Source organism: Sinocyclocheilus rhinocerous, unplaced genomic scaffold (assembly GCF_001515625.1).
Source record: "Sinocyclocheilus rhinocerous isolate Xijiao unplaced genomic scaffold, SAMN03320098_v1.1 scaffold263, whole genome shotgun sequence".
Taxonomy (NCBI): domain Eukaryota; kingdom Metazoa; phylum Chordata; class Actinopteri; order Cypriniformes; family Cyprinidae; genus Sinocyclocheilus; species Sinocyclocheilus rhinocerous.
In genome coordinates this window covers 591,770-610,141 of record NW_015645086.1, presented here as the reverse complement: position 1 = coordinate 610,141, position 18,372 = coordinate 591,770, and the positions used below count along the sequence as shown (strand labels likewise).

At 39.2% G+C, this 18,372-nt stretch overlaps 1 protein-coding gene across 2 annotated transcripts in view; it reads left to right on the top strand.

The window, feature by feature from the left end:
• LOC107705691 (protein SOGA1-like) overlaps nt 1-11,445 on the top strand; it is a 49,980-nt gene extending 38,535 nt beyond the window's left edge. Inside the window, exons 7-14 of one of the 2 annotated variants that reach the window (XM_016509091.1) lie at nt 1,387-1,512; nt 1,647-1,877; nt 2,520-2,666; nt 2,803-2,970; nt 5,998-6,258; nt 7,270-7,340; nt 7,426-8,878; nt 9,059-11,445. In XM_016509091.1, coding sequence (XP_016364577.1) covers nt 1,387-1,512; nt 1,647-1,877; nt 2,520-2,666; nt 2,803-2,970; nt 5,998-6,258; nt 7,270-7,340; nt 7,426-8,878; nt 9,059-9,211 — 2,610 coding nt within the window. In that variant the 3' untranslated portion in view covers nt 9,212-11,445. Of the gene's footprint in view, nt 1-1,386; nt 1,513-1,646; nt 1,878-2,519; nt 2,667-2,799; nt 2,971-5,997; nt 6,259-7,269; nt 7,341-7,425; nt 8,879-9,058 lie in introns of both variants that reach the window. The other variant, XM_016509090.1, reaches the window with a different exon arrangement.
• Nucleotides 11,446-18,372: the final 6,927 nt, after the last annotated feature.

The following is an 18,372-nucleotide window of genomic DNA, read 5'->3' as shown; positions in this document are numbered from 1 at the left end:
TCTACGTTTTTTGTTTTTTTTTTGGATGTCACAAGCCATAGCTGCCACAAAGAAAACTATTTCGTCCTCAGAATCCATATTTTTATGAATGGCGCGAAACGTAATGCGTAAACCGTAGTAAATTCGTGTCGTGTGTGACTGCCTCCGTACGACTTTCGGATAAACTCAATCGTGACATGTGCCAGAGCTCAGGACGTTCCGACCTTCAGAATCGCACCGTGTACGCCCGCCTTAAACAGTTTTTTGACAAAATCTGAGGCAGCATGTTGTGCATCCTTCATGCATAAGGCATACTTAGAATGCACAACAAGAAGTTCAAAAATCTCATCGATAGAATTAGTGGTTCTCTCAGTTGATGATTGGTAAATTTCAAAAACTCAGAAGCTATAATGAAGGCTACGGTCAATCCGAGGTTCATAGGGAATTGGGAAATTAGGGTTTAAGTAATGACTGCAAAGTCTATTAAATAGGACATTCATAGACTCTGAAGAATATTTATGTGGTTAAAATATTAAAATACCCATGGTGTTCATAAATAAAACAAGACCTGTTCACCCATGCAGAGATATGAGCAATATAGTTCTCACTGCCAGTGTGGTTTAGTTTTGCCCTAATCCCACTACGTTCTTACGTTACGCTATATTTACCTCAGTACAGAAACTGATGTGTTTGTACAGACTGCCTTGTGAGGCTGAGGCCTATTTCTTTATTTTTTTTTCTGGTAAATTTGGTGCAGTTTGGATCTGTTATGTTTGTACAAGACTTCATAAAAAGCAGTTTTTAAATGAAAGACAGTTTAAAGTATTGACTTCATGATTAAAAATAGTCCATTATGCCGAGCTTTAAATCATGAAAGAACACATTATGTGATTTGGTGTCCCACACGCTGTGCCAAACGCCCCTGCAGCATTCCAGTGAAACCTCCAGCCATCAACAGTTTCCACCCAAACAATTTATCACCCACCATATCCACTAACTAGCAAATGTGATTTCCATAAAGAAACTGTGATCTTGTGATCAAGCTCTGATCTCATGTTTTGAAATTTAGGGAGGTCTCATTCAATGTTGGACTGATGTTGCTAGAGTGGAAACGGACTAAGGATGCAAAAAAACTAGGACTAGGTTGTGTTCTAATGCATTGTCTTACAGACAGACAAATAATGTATTGTGTTCTCTGCAAACTTGATGTCATGATCGGACAGATTCTAATCTAATTTGACGTGGTCATTATTTTGGCATTGTAGCACAGAAACATTTTGACATTTACAAGGCAGCAAGTTTCGCTATTTGTTCCAGTTTATTTGTATTACAAATACTGTGCAGCTACAGCATTTACCAATTACTTCTCTCTCCTTTAACTCCTTCTGTTTTCATGTTGTTCTCTAGCTGACAGAGCAGGTTGGTGAGCTGCTCGCTCTGTTGTCTGAGGCGAGAGAGAAGGCTCAGGGAGCACAGGAAGCGCTGTCACAGGAGAGACAGGCGCGCCACAACGACACGCATAAACTCTCTCAGGTGCAAACACGTTAATAGATGCTGTACTAATTTAGATCAAACACTGAACATCCGAATAAAGCAAAACCCTAACCCTAAAATCTGATCCAGGTATCTTTCTCCTAAAGTCTCTCTCTCGTTCTCTCTCTCTCTAGCTTCAGGAAGAGCATCAGAAGGCTCTCCTCCGCCGAGACTTCCAGCTGCAGAGTCTGAATCTACAGACGCGTCTGCAGCAGAAGCTGTGGAGTCAGGAGAGAAACCTGCTTGTGCAGGAGTCACAACAGCTCAAAGAGAGCCTGCTCCTCATCAGCCTCAAGCTGCGCTGGCTCCTCAAACAGTGGAGACTCGGCAAGAAACTAGACACAGAGAGCAAGGATATCCTAGAGGTATGGGGCCTTTTTTATTTAACAGCTGAGGGTGAATTCAGTTGGAATGAATTGTACATGCTGAAAGCAGGTTTATTTGCACAGACTGTTTGCATTGTTTTATCACCTGATTCACTGAAGGAATTATGCAAATTAGGAAGCGGTGCAAAACATGCTCACAAGGTCTGAGTGCAATCAGCATGGCACAATTCATTTCCATTTGGAGCCTGATTAAACTGGATTGTGGGTGGTTAGTGAATAAAATGTATAACAGTAAAGACATTATAATGTTAAAGAGATTTCCATTTCAACGTTCAATGAAATGCTATTCATTTAAACTTTCTATTATTCAAAGAATCCTAAAAAAATGCATTACGGTTTCCACAGAAATACTTAATATTACAACTGTTTTCAACATTGATAAAATATGAAATGTCTCTTGTGCGCTAAATCATCATATGATGAATGATTTCTGAAGGATCATGTGACACTGAAGACTCAAGCAATGATGCTGAAAATTCAGCTTTGCATAAATTCAAACAGGAAACAGTTATTTGAAATTGTAATAATATTACAGTTTTACTGTATTTTAAATCAAATAAATGCAGCCTTAGTGTACTACTACCTTTGTAAATATAATTTAAGTCTGATATGTTTTTCCAGGTTAACAGTGTCAAAGATCTCCGTATCCTGCTTGAGGAAGATGGCCTGTCTTCCCACTATGGAGACAACAAGATGTCAGCTGCTGAGGAGCAGCCACTCAACGCCACACCCAAAGAGCACAGCCTGGCAGAGAAAAGCTGCCTACAGGTGGGTTAAAACAGAGACTGGCAGAACACCTAACTTCTGCAGGACACTAACATGCTTTACATTTGGATTTCCTTATAGTCAAGTCTTCATGGCTACACAAATGTAACTAACTTCCATTTCCTGTTGCCCTCGGCAGCCTAGCGGTTTCGGAAGTACTGTCTCAGACCTGAAGGTGGCGCTACAGGACCTGAGCGCTGAGCTGCGCGAGGAGCGTCAGAGTTCACAGGAGTTAACGCAGCAGTTTGCCCGTGCTAAAGCATCATGGGAAGTCGAACGGTTGGAACTCAAGAGCATTATCACTCAGGTGAGTCACAGGACTGTCCAAACAGATGAGAAGCAACATTAGTCAAGCAACTTAAACTATTAGGGCAGGGAGTAAATGTTGGACCTCAGCTTCACGTGGCTGAATTTATAACTTGTCATTTCCATAATTCTAGTGCCAAGATTGCTTTCTAAAGATCCTGGTGTCTTCATTTTACCTGAAAATACAGTGAAAATATCCCTGCTTTGCTGGAACTATTTGAAACCCTAATCAGTTTGGAGGGAGATTTTATGGTATTAAGAAAGAGACCAAAACTGATATAGCCAAAAAATAAAAAGTGTATTTGTAATTTATACAACTAAAGTGTTAGTAATGTCTTTTAGAGATGCGCCTATTAAAGATTTACAGCAGTGGAAGGAATAATTAGTCATGCAGTCGTTTTCTGTTACTTATTTGTTTTAAGAACTTAATCAAATGTTTGATTCATAGAGTGCTTTGTAGATACATTACGGAGTACTTTGTCGAGTGGGAAAATTCTCTGTTAAATACATTGTGGCTTGTAACACAATAAAATCTGAAAGAGTCCATTGAGGTGAATCATTTTATAGGTACTTTGCACTGTAGGTGTAAAGTAATTACTTTAACATTGATCTCACTGGGTAATTTAACTCCTGCACTCAGGGCCATTGTCATTGATTTAACATACACAGATTACAGTAATTCCTCTTGGGAGACTCATTCTGGAAACCTCTGGCAGAAGATCAGTTGTGATCAGTTTGCTGTCACACAGGCTGAAAAGATGCTGGATGTGGCCTGTAATTTTGTTATTTGATCTGGTGTTGGTTCGGACATGCACCAGTAGTCTGGGAAGAGAGCTGTGTGAGCCATCTGCAGTGTATCAGCAGCAATGTGGCATTTCACTGGGGGGGCGAGTGGGAGTGTGTGTGCTCACAGGCTTGTTTCTGGGCATGATGGTGAAAGATGAGTTTAATATCTTTACTCTGAGACACATTCATGACTGCAGTCTTCTTAATGGCTTAATTAATGAGCTGGGGGAGGAAGAGGACTTAGGCACAGTTTGTGGATGTGTCTGATAAACACAGAAGGCTACAAGTGAAAGTGTTACAGAAGTGTTAAAATACATATACCAGTTTAATGTGCAGAGACAATAAAAAGTAAGCCAATCACAGTATGATTTCCCAATAGAGTGTAAACACTGGGGCACTTGACACTTTCAAATAGTGGTCAACCAATATGGGTTTTTCAATGGCTGATACAATAAAAATATCTAAAAAGCAGGTAATATGGCAATATAAGACAAGTAAAAATGCCACTGTACTCATAATACAGTGGTGCATGCATTTTAGACTACATTTGCTAAAAAAATAAATAAATTAGAAAACAAGATGCAGTAGAAAACATGAGGAGTGTTCAAGAAACCTATTTGGATAGTCATTATTTTTGCTAATCTGTTTGGTGTTGCTAATGGAGCAGAAATTGCACTGCAGCTTTAAGTCAAGTGTGTTTACTTTGTAGATGCCTTAATCAGTGCGTAGAGAGCCAGGGCATGCAATCAGTTATGTTTAGATTAGTTAAAATACTCACTCTCCTCCCTTTATTGTTGAAAATGTTACAGCAGAAAAAATAAGCACACATACCATAGATTGCACCAAAAGCAATAGCCCTATGCTCTCCAGAGAACCTAATGACACTAGACTGCCGCTTTCACCATTACTGCTCTGATAGGTCGATATTACAGGGCTCCCTTCCTCCCTGCCACTTCTCCTCTTTATCTGCACTTCCTTTGTTTTTCTAAGACTGTGGTTCAGAGAATAAGTCATGCGATAATACAAGGAATGGGAGAGGTGGGATTTTACGCTCTAGTATTAGCTGTGACCTCCGTGGCACTAATAACAACCTGTCACAGAAAATGATTTATCACTGCATTAACAAGACAGGTTATTGACACCAGTAATGTTGTTAGCATAATGCTATAAAGTCCTCTGTTGATGCTGCACATTGTCACCTATTAATAATTAATGATGTAAGTCAAAAGTGATTAAAATAAATCACAATCCACAAAGCCACGTCAGCAGTCTAATAGAAAAAAACATTTCTGGATCATTCTTCTTTCCTATAATTATTACGGTTTATGAGGAGGTATCTGGAACAAATCTATTTCACCCTCTTTACTAAACCTCATCAACCCATTAACCTCTTATTGCCATCCAAAGCAAAACTCATTAGGCATTATCACTGTGAGAAGCTAGTCACTGATTGTCTGATGAGTTCCCAGCAGGCTGTGAGTTTTAATAACCTGACTCGCGTACGCTCACAAAATATATGAGTTCTGAAGATTTGTGGCTCCAACTGAAAGAGCAGAAGGAATTTAAATGAGTATGGGGGATAAAGAGTAGGCTGTCCTCATAATTACTATTGCTGGAAACATAATGCAAAATATAACCAAATATCACAACAATCTAATTGGCTGAGCCGTGATTGAAGCAGTTGTAAAACTGCCAATACCATGTATATTGCCTATACAATTCAAGTTGTTAACTGCAAACAACATGCAGTCTATTAAATATACTACATGGAAGAATAATCTTCTATTTGATTTATTCTTAATAATAAATGTAATTATTGCTTTTATTCATTTAAGCATATTTAAAGGAATAGCTCACCCAGAAATCCCTCAGGACTGTATCAGCTGTTTGGACTCTCATTTTGATGGTACCCATTAACTGCAGAGGATCCATTGGTGAACAAGTGCTGTAATGCTAAATTTCTTAGAATTTGTTGTTGGATTGCCTGAGGATAAGTAAATTTCCATTTTGAACTAAGTCTTTAATTGCACTTTTATCTGCTTATTTAATGGTGTAGGGCAAATAAATATCTATATATATAAATATCTATACAATGTCTGGATGGCGCAGCTGTCAGAATCTGACTGTAAAGGCTTACGGTGTATCATGGGGCTGTTTCTATGGTTACTCTTCCACTTTTGAAAACATCGTGTTCTCTTTTTTTATCTCACCCTCTCATTTTGTACTTTATTTTTGTCATCAGCTGGAGGGTAAGATGGGGAAGGCATCTGTGGCTGGGGGTGAAAAGGATTCTCCAGACCTCAAGGGGGCGCTAAAAAAGGAGCGGGAGGAGCATCAACACCTGTTGGCGGACTCTTATGCTGCTGTGATGGACCTCACCAAACAGTTGCAGATCAGTGAGAAGAACTGGACTCGAGAGAGGCTAGAGCTTCTAGAGCACTTCAACCAGGAAAGAAGTCAATGGGAACAGCATTTACGAGATGTCCAGAGCAAAGGCACACAGGTCAGATGTCATATGGGGGTTAAAGGATTTGTTCACTCAAAAATGTAAATGTTATTGTTTATTTACCTTCATGTCATTCCAAACCTGTATGACCTACTGTGTTCTGTGGAACACAAAAAGAAAAATTCTGACTGTGCTTGTCGCTTTCAAGTTTCAGGGGACACAAAAACACAATTCTGTACATTTTTGAAAAGTCCTGGAACATATTTTTCTCAAAGTAGCAGGTTTTTCAGAATTCCTTTTTTGTTCTCCAGAGAAGAAAGTCATATGGTTTTAGAAGAACATGAACAGTAACTTTTATGTTAAAGTTTCAAGTGCATTAAAAGGCCTTGGAAGCTTTGTTTTATATTACCAAATCTTGTTACCTTGCTTTCATGTTTTTCTGAGTCTTTTTAATCTGCTGTTTTATTTGGGTCTGGGAGGATGTCATCATGACACACTTCCTTCACTGACTTAGGGCTGCCCTCGCATAATGGGTGGATATGACAGTATCTCTAAACATTTCCACAGAGCGCCTGCAGACAGGCTCTCTGCATGTTGCATCACTTATCTGGAACTGCTGGTTTTGCATATCCATGTGGCTGTGCACAGTATGTGTAGTCCAATTGAAAAGAAGCCTGAGACAGTATGGTCAGTGTGTCTGTACTAACCACACTGTAAATAATGAAGCTGGAAAAAAGAGATGAGACTATATAGTTTTCCCCCTTCTTTCTCTCATTCTCTGCGTATTTCTTTTTGTGATAATCAAGCTCGGTGCTCTAATTTCTTTGTTTTAAATGACATCCTGGATACCATGCCTCACTGAGAGAATTTAGGTGATTTACATAGACGTGGTGAACCATACCACCATCATTACCCCACAGAGGAAACTAGCTGTTTTGAATGACCTAATTTCCTTAAGAGAATACGGACTCAGTAATACCACATGAATGAATGGGAGTACTGTGCAGAGGGATGACTACGGCATGCCACTTTTTAAAACTTCTTTAAAATAGATTATTTCTTTTTCAGTCTCTTCATGATAAAACTTCTGAAAAAGAAATCTCAGCAGATGCAGCCACCAGTGTTTCAGGACTGCAAAGGTAAACTGACTTGATTAAAGTCTCAATTGTGCCTTGTTTTGTCAGATGTGATTGTTTTATGATAATTCCCGCTCTCTTGTTACAGGACCAAATCAATTTCTTCCCTCTCTGAATTTAAGAGTATGCTGGACACCAGTCTGTTCCTTCCTGGTCACAAGGTCAGTGGGGTACCAGAGTGCAATGTTGCACAGCATCAATCTACTGCTCCTGCCTCCATTCTGGCTCGCACTGACTTAAGTGATCTCAATAAAAAGAATTGGAAGTACTTGACCAATGATTCTGCAATGCTGGAGAAGGGTGACCAGTTTAAGACATGGGACTGCCCAAGCACCAACTCTAACAGCAGCTTCCCAGGACTGGAGTTGAGCAAGGAGTACATCCAGAGAAGCTACACCGCTCCAGATAAGACGGGTATTCGCATCTATTACAGCCCTCCAACTGTGAGGAGAATGGAGAGGAGGCCAGTCAAAGAAAAGGCCCAGCAGGATCCTCAGCGAGGACCATCATCTTGGGACGGAGCCATGATAGATCCATCAGGTCAGATTGCTGCATCTGCACCTTTGTCGACCACTTCCTCATCCTCTTATGAGCAGTGGTTGAGTTCACTTTCACAGCAGCATAGAGACCTACTTGAAGGACGGACGGGAGGTTCTGCACCATTCCACGGACTGGAAATTTCAGGCAACCTTAGTGATGACATGAAGGAGATGACCAACTGTGTGCGACAGGCCATTCGTTCCAGTTCCCTGGAGAGGAAGTGCAGCAAAGATGCTGGGAGCCAGACAGTTGGTGTTTCAAGTACAGGAACGCAAACAGCACAGTTTGTCAGCATTGGCCTACAAACTGATGGCCCCATTTCAACAACTAGAGGCCTTCAAGGGAAAGCATGGTCTCCTCGTCTATCCACCTCACTTTCATCTGCACGCACACGACAGATCTCTTCATCTCTAGAGAAAGTCCACAGTCGCATTGATAGACCATGTTGCTCACCGAAATATGGTTCACCTAAGCTTACCCGCAGGGTCTCCACCTCTTCCTCCAAACTCGAGACCTCATCAACATCCTCAAGGGATCGCAGTGTATGGAATCTTCATAACCGTAGTGGATCTCAGAATGGGTCTGCCTGGGCACGTTCCACCACCACCCGAGACAGCCCAGTGCTTAGTGGCCTCAATGATGGCTTGACCAGTCTCTTCAGTGTGGTGGAACACTCTGGAAGTGTTGAATCATTATGGAAAGCAGATACATGCCTGGGGAGACAAGCTGCTGGGAAACCCTCCTGTCCTAGCATAGGAATCAGTCTGGGGGAAGCGGGAGCTCAGAAGTACGGCATGGTCCAGGAGTTTCTGCACAATGTTTGCGGCAGGACTGCACCAGCAGGGACCATTGACGAACCAAAGCCAGAATACCTACCAGGAGCCTTAATCGACACAGACAACATCACGAAGATCGTCAATAAGAGGTTTATGAAAACACAAAGAGACGAGTTTGTAGCCACCGGAAAGGATGCAATGAGCTCATGCTCTAGTACCCTGGAGGTGAGACAGTCTAAAACAAGTTCTAGTGTCACCACTGTTGATCTGGTTGATTGCATTTAATCATGAACATCTGATTGTGTTCATCTGATTGTACATCTGACAAACTCCCCTCATCCTCCAATGCATACACCCTGAATAAAGTAAATATCTTAAAATCTTTTTATTCTTTTTTCTTTGCAGGATTCTCTTTGTGACTGCAGCTCACAAACTGTCACTTCCTGTTTTGCCCGCCACTCCCGCTCCACCACACGACATACCCATGGCCAGTGCAAACATCGAGTGCAAGAGTCACCCATGGGAAATGAAGAACGATTCGATACCAGTAATGAATGAGGATGAGGGTGGCCTCTTCTGACACCCAGAAAGTATACAAAGAAAACAACTGTAAACACTCACTCCACACACACTGCCACACGCCAATACACACAGACACACCCTTAAACAAACACATACATACTTCATACCTTCAATAAAAGTCTTCAGGGTTACAACAATGGGACTTTGAAGAGTTCCTGCATCTGGAGAGTTTCCGAACCAGACCTCAGTGTAACCAGCACACTTTAATGCCAAGGAAGGGGAAAGAGTTGACCTCCCCTTTAGGTCCACCATTCCACTGTCAACCAGCCAGATTTCACATTGTAAGTCCATCATTCCAGAGTAAACCAGCCACACCTGCCTTTAAAGTCCATCATTCTACCATTCCACAGTCATCCAGTCAGACCTCCTTATACTCTGCCATTCCTCTGTTTTTCATCCAGCCAACAGGACAGCTTAGCCAGCCATTTCAATCCCCATGGAAGAACTTGACACCAGGTCTTAATGAAGTCATGTAGATATAAAGGGAACATACAGCTTGCAACGGAACTACACAAACCAAGAACCTCAACATGGCCTTCAGTAAGATTATGATGTCTGTGACAGTTGCCCAGTGGCCCTTACATTTTACCACAAACAGCATTGCTTGGAGTAGCTGTAAAATTGTCCCATAACCAGCCCTTTATGGATTCTACAAGTTCATGTACAACTCACCTTTTTTGAGTCTACAATGGGCCACTTTTGCCTTCATTGGTTAAGAAAAAATGTTGTCAGCTAAATCCAACGTGGTATCAGTATGCTCTCTTTAGACAATCATCAAACAAACAAGCTTGTTTCAACTACTGTATAGACTCTGCAACTACTTGGGATCATCTTCCATTTTCAAACCAGCCAAAATATGAAACTCTGAATCTACCCTTGGATTTCTCTAAAAAAAAAAAAAAGGACTGGATGATATGATTGATCATATTGCATTATGAATCTGTCCTTTTTAAAACTAAATATTCTTATTATGCTGTCTGAAGATGTCTACGAAGAGCACGTTTGTAGCTGTAGAGTAGGAGGATAGCAGTTGTTTTGTTTGCTTTGGTACTTTGTACTGTGTTTAAAGTGTTTGAACATTATAGCACTAACATGTAAATCTCCATTCCCTGGCTAGGATGTCCTCATGAATTTTAAAGTGTAATTGTCATTTTTATTCTACCCTGTAGTTCTACAGAAGACATGTTGCTGGGTGCATCTTCTGCAATCCTCCTCTTTATTTTCTCTGTCTACCTCTTCATCCTCCATCATTAGGCTGAAATAAACCCAATGGACCTTAGTCAGGGTAGGCACCAATTTTCATTTGATGGGAATAAAAAAAGAGACTGTATGGGATAGAAGTATAGTCAAGTTAGTAGGTGTTACTATTGTGTGTTGGGAAAAACTCTGCACAAGATGAGTTGGGAAAGTTAGACGTGACTCTAGAAAACCTACTGAACTGAGACCTTGTTCTAAATATTGTTCTAAGCGCTTGTGGACTTCCTTTAAGTCAAAACATTGGTCAACTAATGCTGCATAGACTGTCAGGTAGTAACTGTGGAGTCTGCATCAGTGCAGGCTCAGCAAAAGTGCACATAAAAGCTGCTTATAGGCCTAAAGGGGGTGCTTGTAAGCACCCTTTTGAAACCTAAAATGGCAAATGGGACACCCTATATGCCCTATTGCAGCACTTGGGACAGAACGTCAATCTCAAAGCCTCATTCATGCCAAATTGAATGTCGTCTACCCTGATTAAACCCCATAATCCTATTTTCCAGAACACATTTGAAAGCCTCACAAAATACTAATTATGCAGATATCACATATATAAACAGAATTATGTTTAAGCCTGAAACACTGAATGCTAATAATTGGCCACAGTGAGATTTTATCAGATAATCCCAAATTATAATCCATAATCTGACCGTTCATGTAGCTATGCAGTTACCGTAATACGAGTGTGTGCCTCCCTGTATCTGCTCCTGCATCAGAGTCAAGTATGTTTGTAATGTGTTTCCTCCAATCTCCAGTTGGAGTGGTGCTGCAGAAACTGAAGTTAAGTCCTTTTTGCTGGTGCTTTTCTTAGATTTAACGACAGTACATTAGAGGAAACATTTTTGTATGCATTTCTCGAGCCATAAGAATTTGTTGATTCAGCTCTTTTATAAATCGGTCATTAGTAAAGTATCAGAATATCACATTTCTCAATTGTTCAATGTCTGGCCAAAAAATTAAAAAAAGAGTCCGATATTATAAACCCAGCCTATTATATCCCAGACAATGTCTCCTCTTTATCTGTCACAGCCTTGCCATATGTCCCACAGCTACCTCTTAACTCAAAACTGTATCTTACATTACTTTTAACCCATTCATGTTTCATTTTGAAGGTCACTAGAGTGCCTTAAAAAAAAAAAATTAAAGCAACAAGATATCTGTTAGGAGTAGGTTTATGAGGAACCATCTACTGATGGCAATGAAACAATAGATGTTCTCAGAACAGAAGTCTGCTGATAGATACTGAGCCCGTTTTTTGAAAAAGACAAAAATGGCACCAAGCCTGTATTGATAAAGTTAAATGAAGTGCAAATTCAATCTATAGTGTATATTGTAATTTATAACAGAAGCCAAAATACAGTTTGAGGACATTTATGAGTGAAATCCGCTAATGTAATCAGTCCAACCTTTCTTTATAAGCCATGTTTCCTGAGTTGAGTCTGATGATGTAGCTTTGCCCACTTGTAAACATATCAGACAAACGGTGTACCGTCCCTTCAAGTGCCCCTTAACCATTTAGTCTTGGTATTGGTGCTTCTGATTTTGGTCACATGATCTCTGAAAAAACAGGGGGAATGACCTTAGTTCAGGAGTTTTTGGTTTGAGCGCTCCCATAGTCAATTTATCAAATGCTGAAGTCTTACATCAAACCCCACTGTTGGTTTGAAAATGGAAATTTCCCCAAATTTAGCAGAAGAATGTAAATGATACCAATTACAGACAGTTTTATAGCAATTCTTAAACCAGTGACAGAAGTTTAAAAAGTCACGTGGTTGGTGGTTTTAGATTTAAAGATGTTGTTTTCATGGGAGCGGCTCACTGATTGGCCTTCCCATTCACGATATTGGTCTTCATCACTCTTGCGTCATCACAACACCCTGTTTTAATGCCTAGCAATATATACACCACCTTGTCGGTTATTGTTGTCAATATTGTCTGCTAAATTATTATATTATTATAAGAGAATGCGTGTATATTTCTTTTTTGTTTCCATTTGAAATCTCTTTTGAATCAAAAAAGATGATGACAGATGGACACTGAGAAAACTTTCTAAATGTTTTAACTTGAAATCAAATATACTGTAAATAAATACACAATTTGTACTCTTTCTATCCTTGTGTAGGATATATTGAATGTCTCTGCCAACTTGACCTTTCCTCACCTGAAATAAAAACAGGAGAAGATTTTGTGTAAATAGAAACATTTTAAAAATAAAAATGCTGAAAATTTCTTCTTGGACTTTTTGTCCTTTTTTACATCTAGTTGGGGACTACAGTAGTTTATTGCTGCAAATATAATTTTATACTTTTCACAATTTACAAAATAACATTAGCTGATAATTAATCAGTTTACTATAGGCTAACTGTTCATATGTTATCTGAAATTATTTAAAAAAAAAAGTAATTAGCATTGATTACTTGTTTTGCACAACAAAGTGCACCAGCTGTCCTTAAAATTATTTACGTTCTACTTTGAGTAATTTTTTTTGTGTGTGTGATTAATTGTTAACTTTTCAATCTGCGCTCGTCAAGCCATTTTACTGAGTCTTTAAACTGACCACATTCTTCTAATTTAAGCGTAAATGTGTTTAAGTATATGCATCTGTTGTGGAGAAAATTACTCCTCCTCTCTTTATTTCCCTTTGGAATAAAGATGGTGGAAAAGAAAATGAAGCGGGTAGAAAGAGTGATGGGGTGGTGTCACAACAACGGCAGAAGCCACCACATGTGTTAAATGTAGCTCTAGGATATAATGTCCAGCTGTGGACTGTGAGTCTCAGTCCAGCTGGATTCCTTCTTCTTACATCACACACACACACACACACACACACACTAACACTAGCTGATAAATGGAACCACGGAAAGGAAACTCAAGATCATTTGTGTATCGTTGCTTGTGTGTGTGGTGTTGGCTTCACTAGGGAAGAACATCTGTGATTTTCTTCAGGATCATTTCCCTGCCGGCCAAGATTTTCTTTTCTTTTTTTGAAAATAAACTAGTTTTCATTTTAATCTGAGTGCAGAGAGAGAGAGATACAGGATGCGACCAAACAGTTGCATCATTCAAAAAAAAAGAGATTTCCTGTCGCAATGTGATGACACCGGCATTAACATTCATAGTGTGATTCAGTGCGAGAGGCAGAGAAGAATAGGGAAAAAGGAACCGTAAGGGAAAACTGTGGCTCTGAATGTCATATGAGGGTTTTTGCTTTCAAGCTGTGATGCACAGCAATAATAAATTCCATTTCATTCTCCGATGAGCATAAACATTGCAACCAGTGCTGTCTTGCCCATACAAATGGGCAGGATGAACTTCAGTACAACTATCTAATAACTGAAAATAATTGATTGTGTTTGTGTTCATTTCTATATTTTAGAATTAATGTGGTCTTTTTCTGAGTTTTATTTTTAAATGCTATTTCCATTTATTAAATATCATCCATTTTTCACCATTCAGCACCATTACTTAAAGGGGTCGTGAACTGGCTTTTTAAAATTATTTTATACTGTTGTCTGAGGTCCACTTATGACGTTTGAGTGGTTTTTACATTCAAAAACATCGAAATCAATAAGTAATAGGTTATTTTCTACCCTGGTTTTGAGGCCAGCTCGAGAAATGCTCGGTTTTTATGGGTGTACCGCATTGAAGACTTGGAAGTAAACATCCATTGCTATGATTGGATGACAGTTTTGCATAGTAAACGGGGAGGGGGGAGCAATAGAACTCGGGTTCGGACCAAGCAATCGAACCAAGTGTGAAAGCACCACTTTCTGTGTCTGTTTGAAAAGCTACGTCCTTCACAGTTGGAGCTTTCTGTGACTTTGGTTAGACAAGTACACATAATCAGGACATATAAAGCTATCTCTAACAAAGCAATAGTGACACATAGTACAAATATTTTTTACTCAGATAAGTGTGCTGTGCCATTCCTGTCGGATCCAATATAGCATTGCTTTTTAATCTCAGTCTCTGCAAATCCAGCGTCGTTCTGTGTCTTGTTTACAAAGGAATCCGCGGCGAAATGAAGCGAACAAACACTCAATGTTTTACTCACGTGAGCTGGAACTTCATTAAAAATAAAGTTCAACCACGCATTCCTAATATTTGAATCCGAAGGAAGGTTATGCAGCGACTGTGTTCTTCCACAACCAGGCACTGCACAATATTTAGCATTGCTTGGTTGCTCGATCCGGTTAGCGCCACTTACGTTATTTCCCTACTATGTCATGTGCAAATCAGTGGGCGGGGCTACAGAATTTTCTTCTGTGGAGGCGGTGTTTAACCTAAAGATAGGCACACTCTTTAACCAAAAGATAGGCACACTCCAGGATCTGGCGTTCGCTGGGCCTGGTGTCAATAAAAGCTTTTATTTCAGTAACAAGGACGTTTTCAGTTCTGAAACTTACAGGATATTCCTTTAGTACGATGATCTCTTATATATCAAAAGCTCAAGTAAAAGTTGATTTCTCAATCCATGACCCCTTTAAATAGGTTATGTAGAATTAAAACAATGAATTCTACTTAAATTGTTTCTTTTATCGAAATTAAAATATCACACTTTATCTATTTATGTCATTTTTTTCTGCAATATTTTCTGCATTTTCTGAGAAATGCAGAAATTGTCTATTCAGCCTTGTTATGCTGACATTGTGACATTTGCTCCTTTAAAAATAATAATTTAATAACCAAAATAACTGTTAGACTTTTATTTTCATCTAAGTGGGGACTAGGTTGTTGCCGCAAATATAATTTGCATTTAAATTAATTTTTTAATTATAATTATTCAAATAATTACAATAATAATTTGGTCTTTCTGGCAATTTCAAGGTATATATTGGCCTCACCAAGCTCAACAATTCAGCTCTGTTATGGGAATAATCACAGCAATCAATTTTTAATATAAAAATATTTTTCTCAAGTATATTTTTGTGCTGTGGTGCAATGATATCTGGTAGCTAAAGCCATTATTAGACATTTTGCACTGATCTTAAACCTTGACCTTACACTATTCTGAATGCAACTAGAACGCACAAAACTCATGATTCTAATTCCCACACAAACCCTTTGATAGAAGAATCAAGCTCTTCATTGGCTCTGATGCTGATTCAGATGTCCTTTAAGCTCATCCTGATTAGATGGAAATCAGTAGCTTGGGTGAGGTGGCCACTGGAGCTTATGTAGGTCGAGAAAGAAGAGAGTGGTACTGCTTATCTCGTGAATCCCTGCTAAACCCCTGATAAAAAAAGCACTGGAATTTTCTCTCTCACACAGCATAGATAGTTCAGGTATATAACACATGCTCCCACCTTTAAGTCGAATTTGTACTGCAACAGTTACATACATGTAACAAACCAAAAACATATTTCTATCATGAGAACTCCCTGAAGATTTTAGCATGGTAATGGATATGACAATGTTGATGTATTTGGTCTTGGCGAAATAGATCTGCTACGCTGCTGCTGTTGGTTATTGCTGTTGTAGATTATTGCTACTGCCAATACAGTGCTGTGAGTATTTAAGACATACTGCTGCTGCACAAGTAGCATATATAATAACCCGCAGCAGATCTATACAGGTGGAGCTGGGGAAGGTGGAGGGTTTAGGAGGAACTCTGAAGTGAATGCTGTAGTGAATGCTAAACATCCATTTAAATGTAAAGCAGCAAGCTCACTGGCTAGTAGTTTAACGCTGTGAATATCATTAGTTTGCGTTAACAACTCACCAGCCTGTGCCATCTAGAGTTTCATGACAGAACTAACAGATAGGACTTCATTTACACTTCTCAAAATAACATAAAAGATCTCTAACATCATGCTTTGCACGATTTCTTTGGCAAAGCATAATTTATGCTAAATCTGAAATTGTGATATGGCTTTGTGCACTTATAAAATTATATAGCCTGTAGTGCTGATTAACGTACATTTGGGAAAGTACATGTGCCAATTGCACTTTATTTTTCCATTCACATAATTTCCAACATTTGATTACAGCATTTCACTGGTGTGTAATGAGAAGCATTTGTAAACCTGTTGCCACAGAAACGTAGAGATCTCCCTGCAGTTTTCCGCCAAAATAAAAGCTCTTGGAATACAGTATTTAATTTTACAACTGAAAAGCAAAATAATTATTAACCTACTTATTTATTTACATTTACAGTGCTGCTGTATTGCAATAGTAATATATTACTGCTATAGGGATAATAATAACAATTATTATTATTATTAACTCTTGTTTATTTAAAAAAAAAACACCCTTCTTAAAAATACCAGTGTGAATGTGATATGGACTGAGACACTATCACAACTAAAAAGATGTTTGAGTCCACAATTAAGTCCACGTGCAGGTCAATGTAAAGACCTTTTACTCTTTTCAGTCTGGTCACTGAAAAGGGGTTGGAGCTTTTAATTTTGCTCCCAAAGAGCCCAGATTGATGCATTTAACTTTAAAATGTATAACATTCAGTAAAACACTAAATTCATCCTTTATTTCCTTTCCTAACCCTCAAATGGTTGGGAAAGTGGTTGGAATTAATTCACTTTGAAAGCGTCCTCAGTACATTCGACCATCGTACAAGTTGTCAAGTGTGATTTTGTCAGGCTGGAACTTAAACTAAAAGCCATTGGCTATTATTTGTTTATCTCTTTGCAAATAAATCTCTTTGAACATAAGGAAAATCAAGGGTGAATCAGAAACAGCTGGGATGGTGAAAAGAGGCCTACAGAATGAGTCACTAAGAGAAATGAACAAAAATGCACAAAAGACCAGTCGATTCCTCTTAATGATCATAGATTTAAGGCGGCAGTACTTGAAATCCCAGAGTGCCGTGCCTGTAAACCCCCCCATAAGACCAAACCCAATTCTCAAGCTTAGCTGCTATAGAGCTGTCAGTGCTTTGACCAGATAGGCAGAGATCCCACAAGACTGAAGCCCCCCACCCAAATCAATCATACTCCGCAATTATGCAGAGGTCATTCTGGAGGAGGAGAGCTGGGAAACGATAGTGTCCCTGTTGACTGCAGCAAACTTACTGAAAAGAGCCAGCAGAAGCATGTACAGGCCTGTAGCCTGAGTCTTGAACAGTTTCTTCTGCAGTCTGCTTTGCATCTGAGGTCTACATATGTTGGCAAGCAAATGATTAAAGAAACAACAAGGTGAACAAATTAGCAAATAAATAACGGCAGGCATCAAATGAAGCCAGCTTGTTTTGTGTGTATGAAACAGTTCCATTCGACTGTAATTACTCTGCCAGATCACATAAGTCAGCCGTCACACTGATGGAAGGCGGATAAAATACAAACACAGGATGCAGGCAAACAGTCGCTGCAGATTATGAGCCAACCTGAGCTGGAAATATCACTCTAAATGTCTCAGTGCACTGAGATAGTTGTGAGGTGTGTTTTGGCCACAGCGCTCTATGTGAAGGAAGGGTGTGTGTTTCCTAAGGGTGAAAGTGGGGAAAAAACAAGCAGGTTGAGTAGACATACTGAAAAAAATGAGAGCTAAATCAAATCTGCTCTCAGTAAACACAAGCTTGATAGCCACAAAACAACACAGTGACTAAAACAGGTTTGTTAGGTGAAAGTGTAACAGAAAACACCCAGAGGAACATTTTATGGCATACAGTGAGTATTTTTTCAGAGCTCAGATGATTTAATGGTCACACTGTCTCATAGCGATTCATAACTATTTTACGTTTTGGTGAACTGGGGGGGAATTTATATGAATCTCATTTGTAATTTTTTTGTTTGTTTGATTACGCCCCATTGACAATTGTTTACTTCTAAAAAATCATGTTTTCATATGAATCACACGGTACAAATTCAAATCATCACCTTGTTGAATACCTGCCTTTTTTCATGAGATGGAGTTGTCTTTATTTCTCT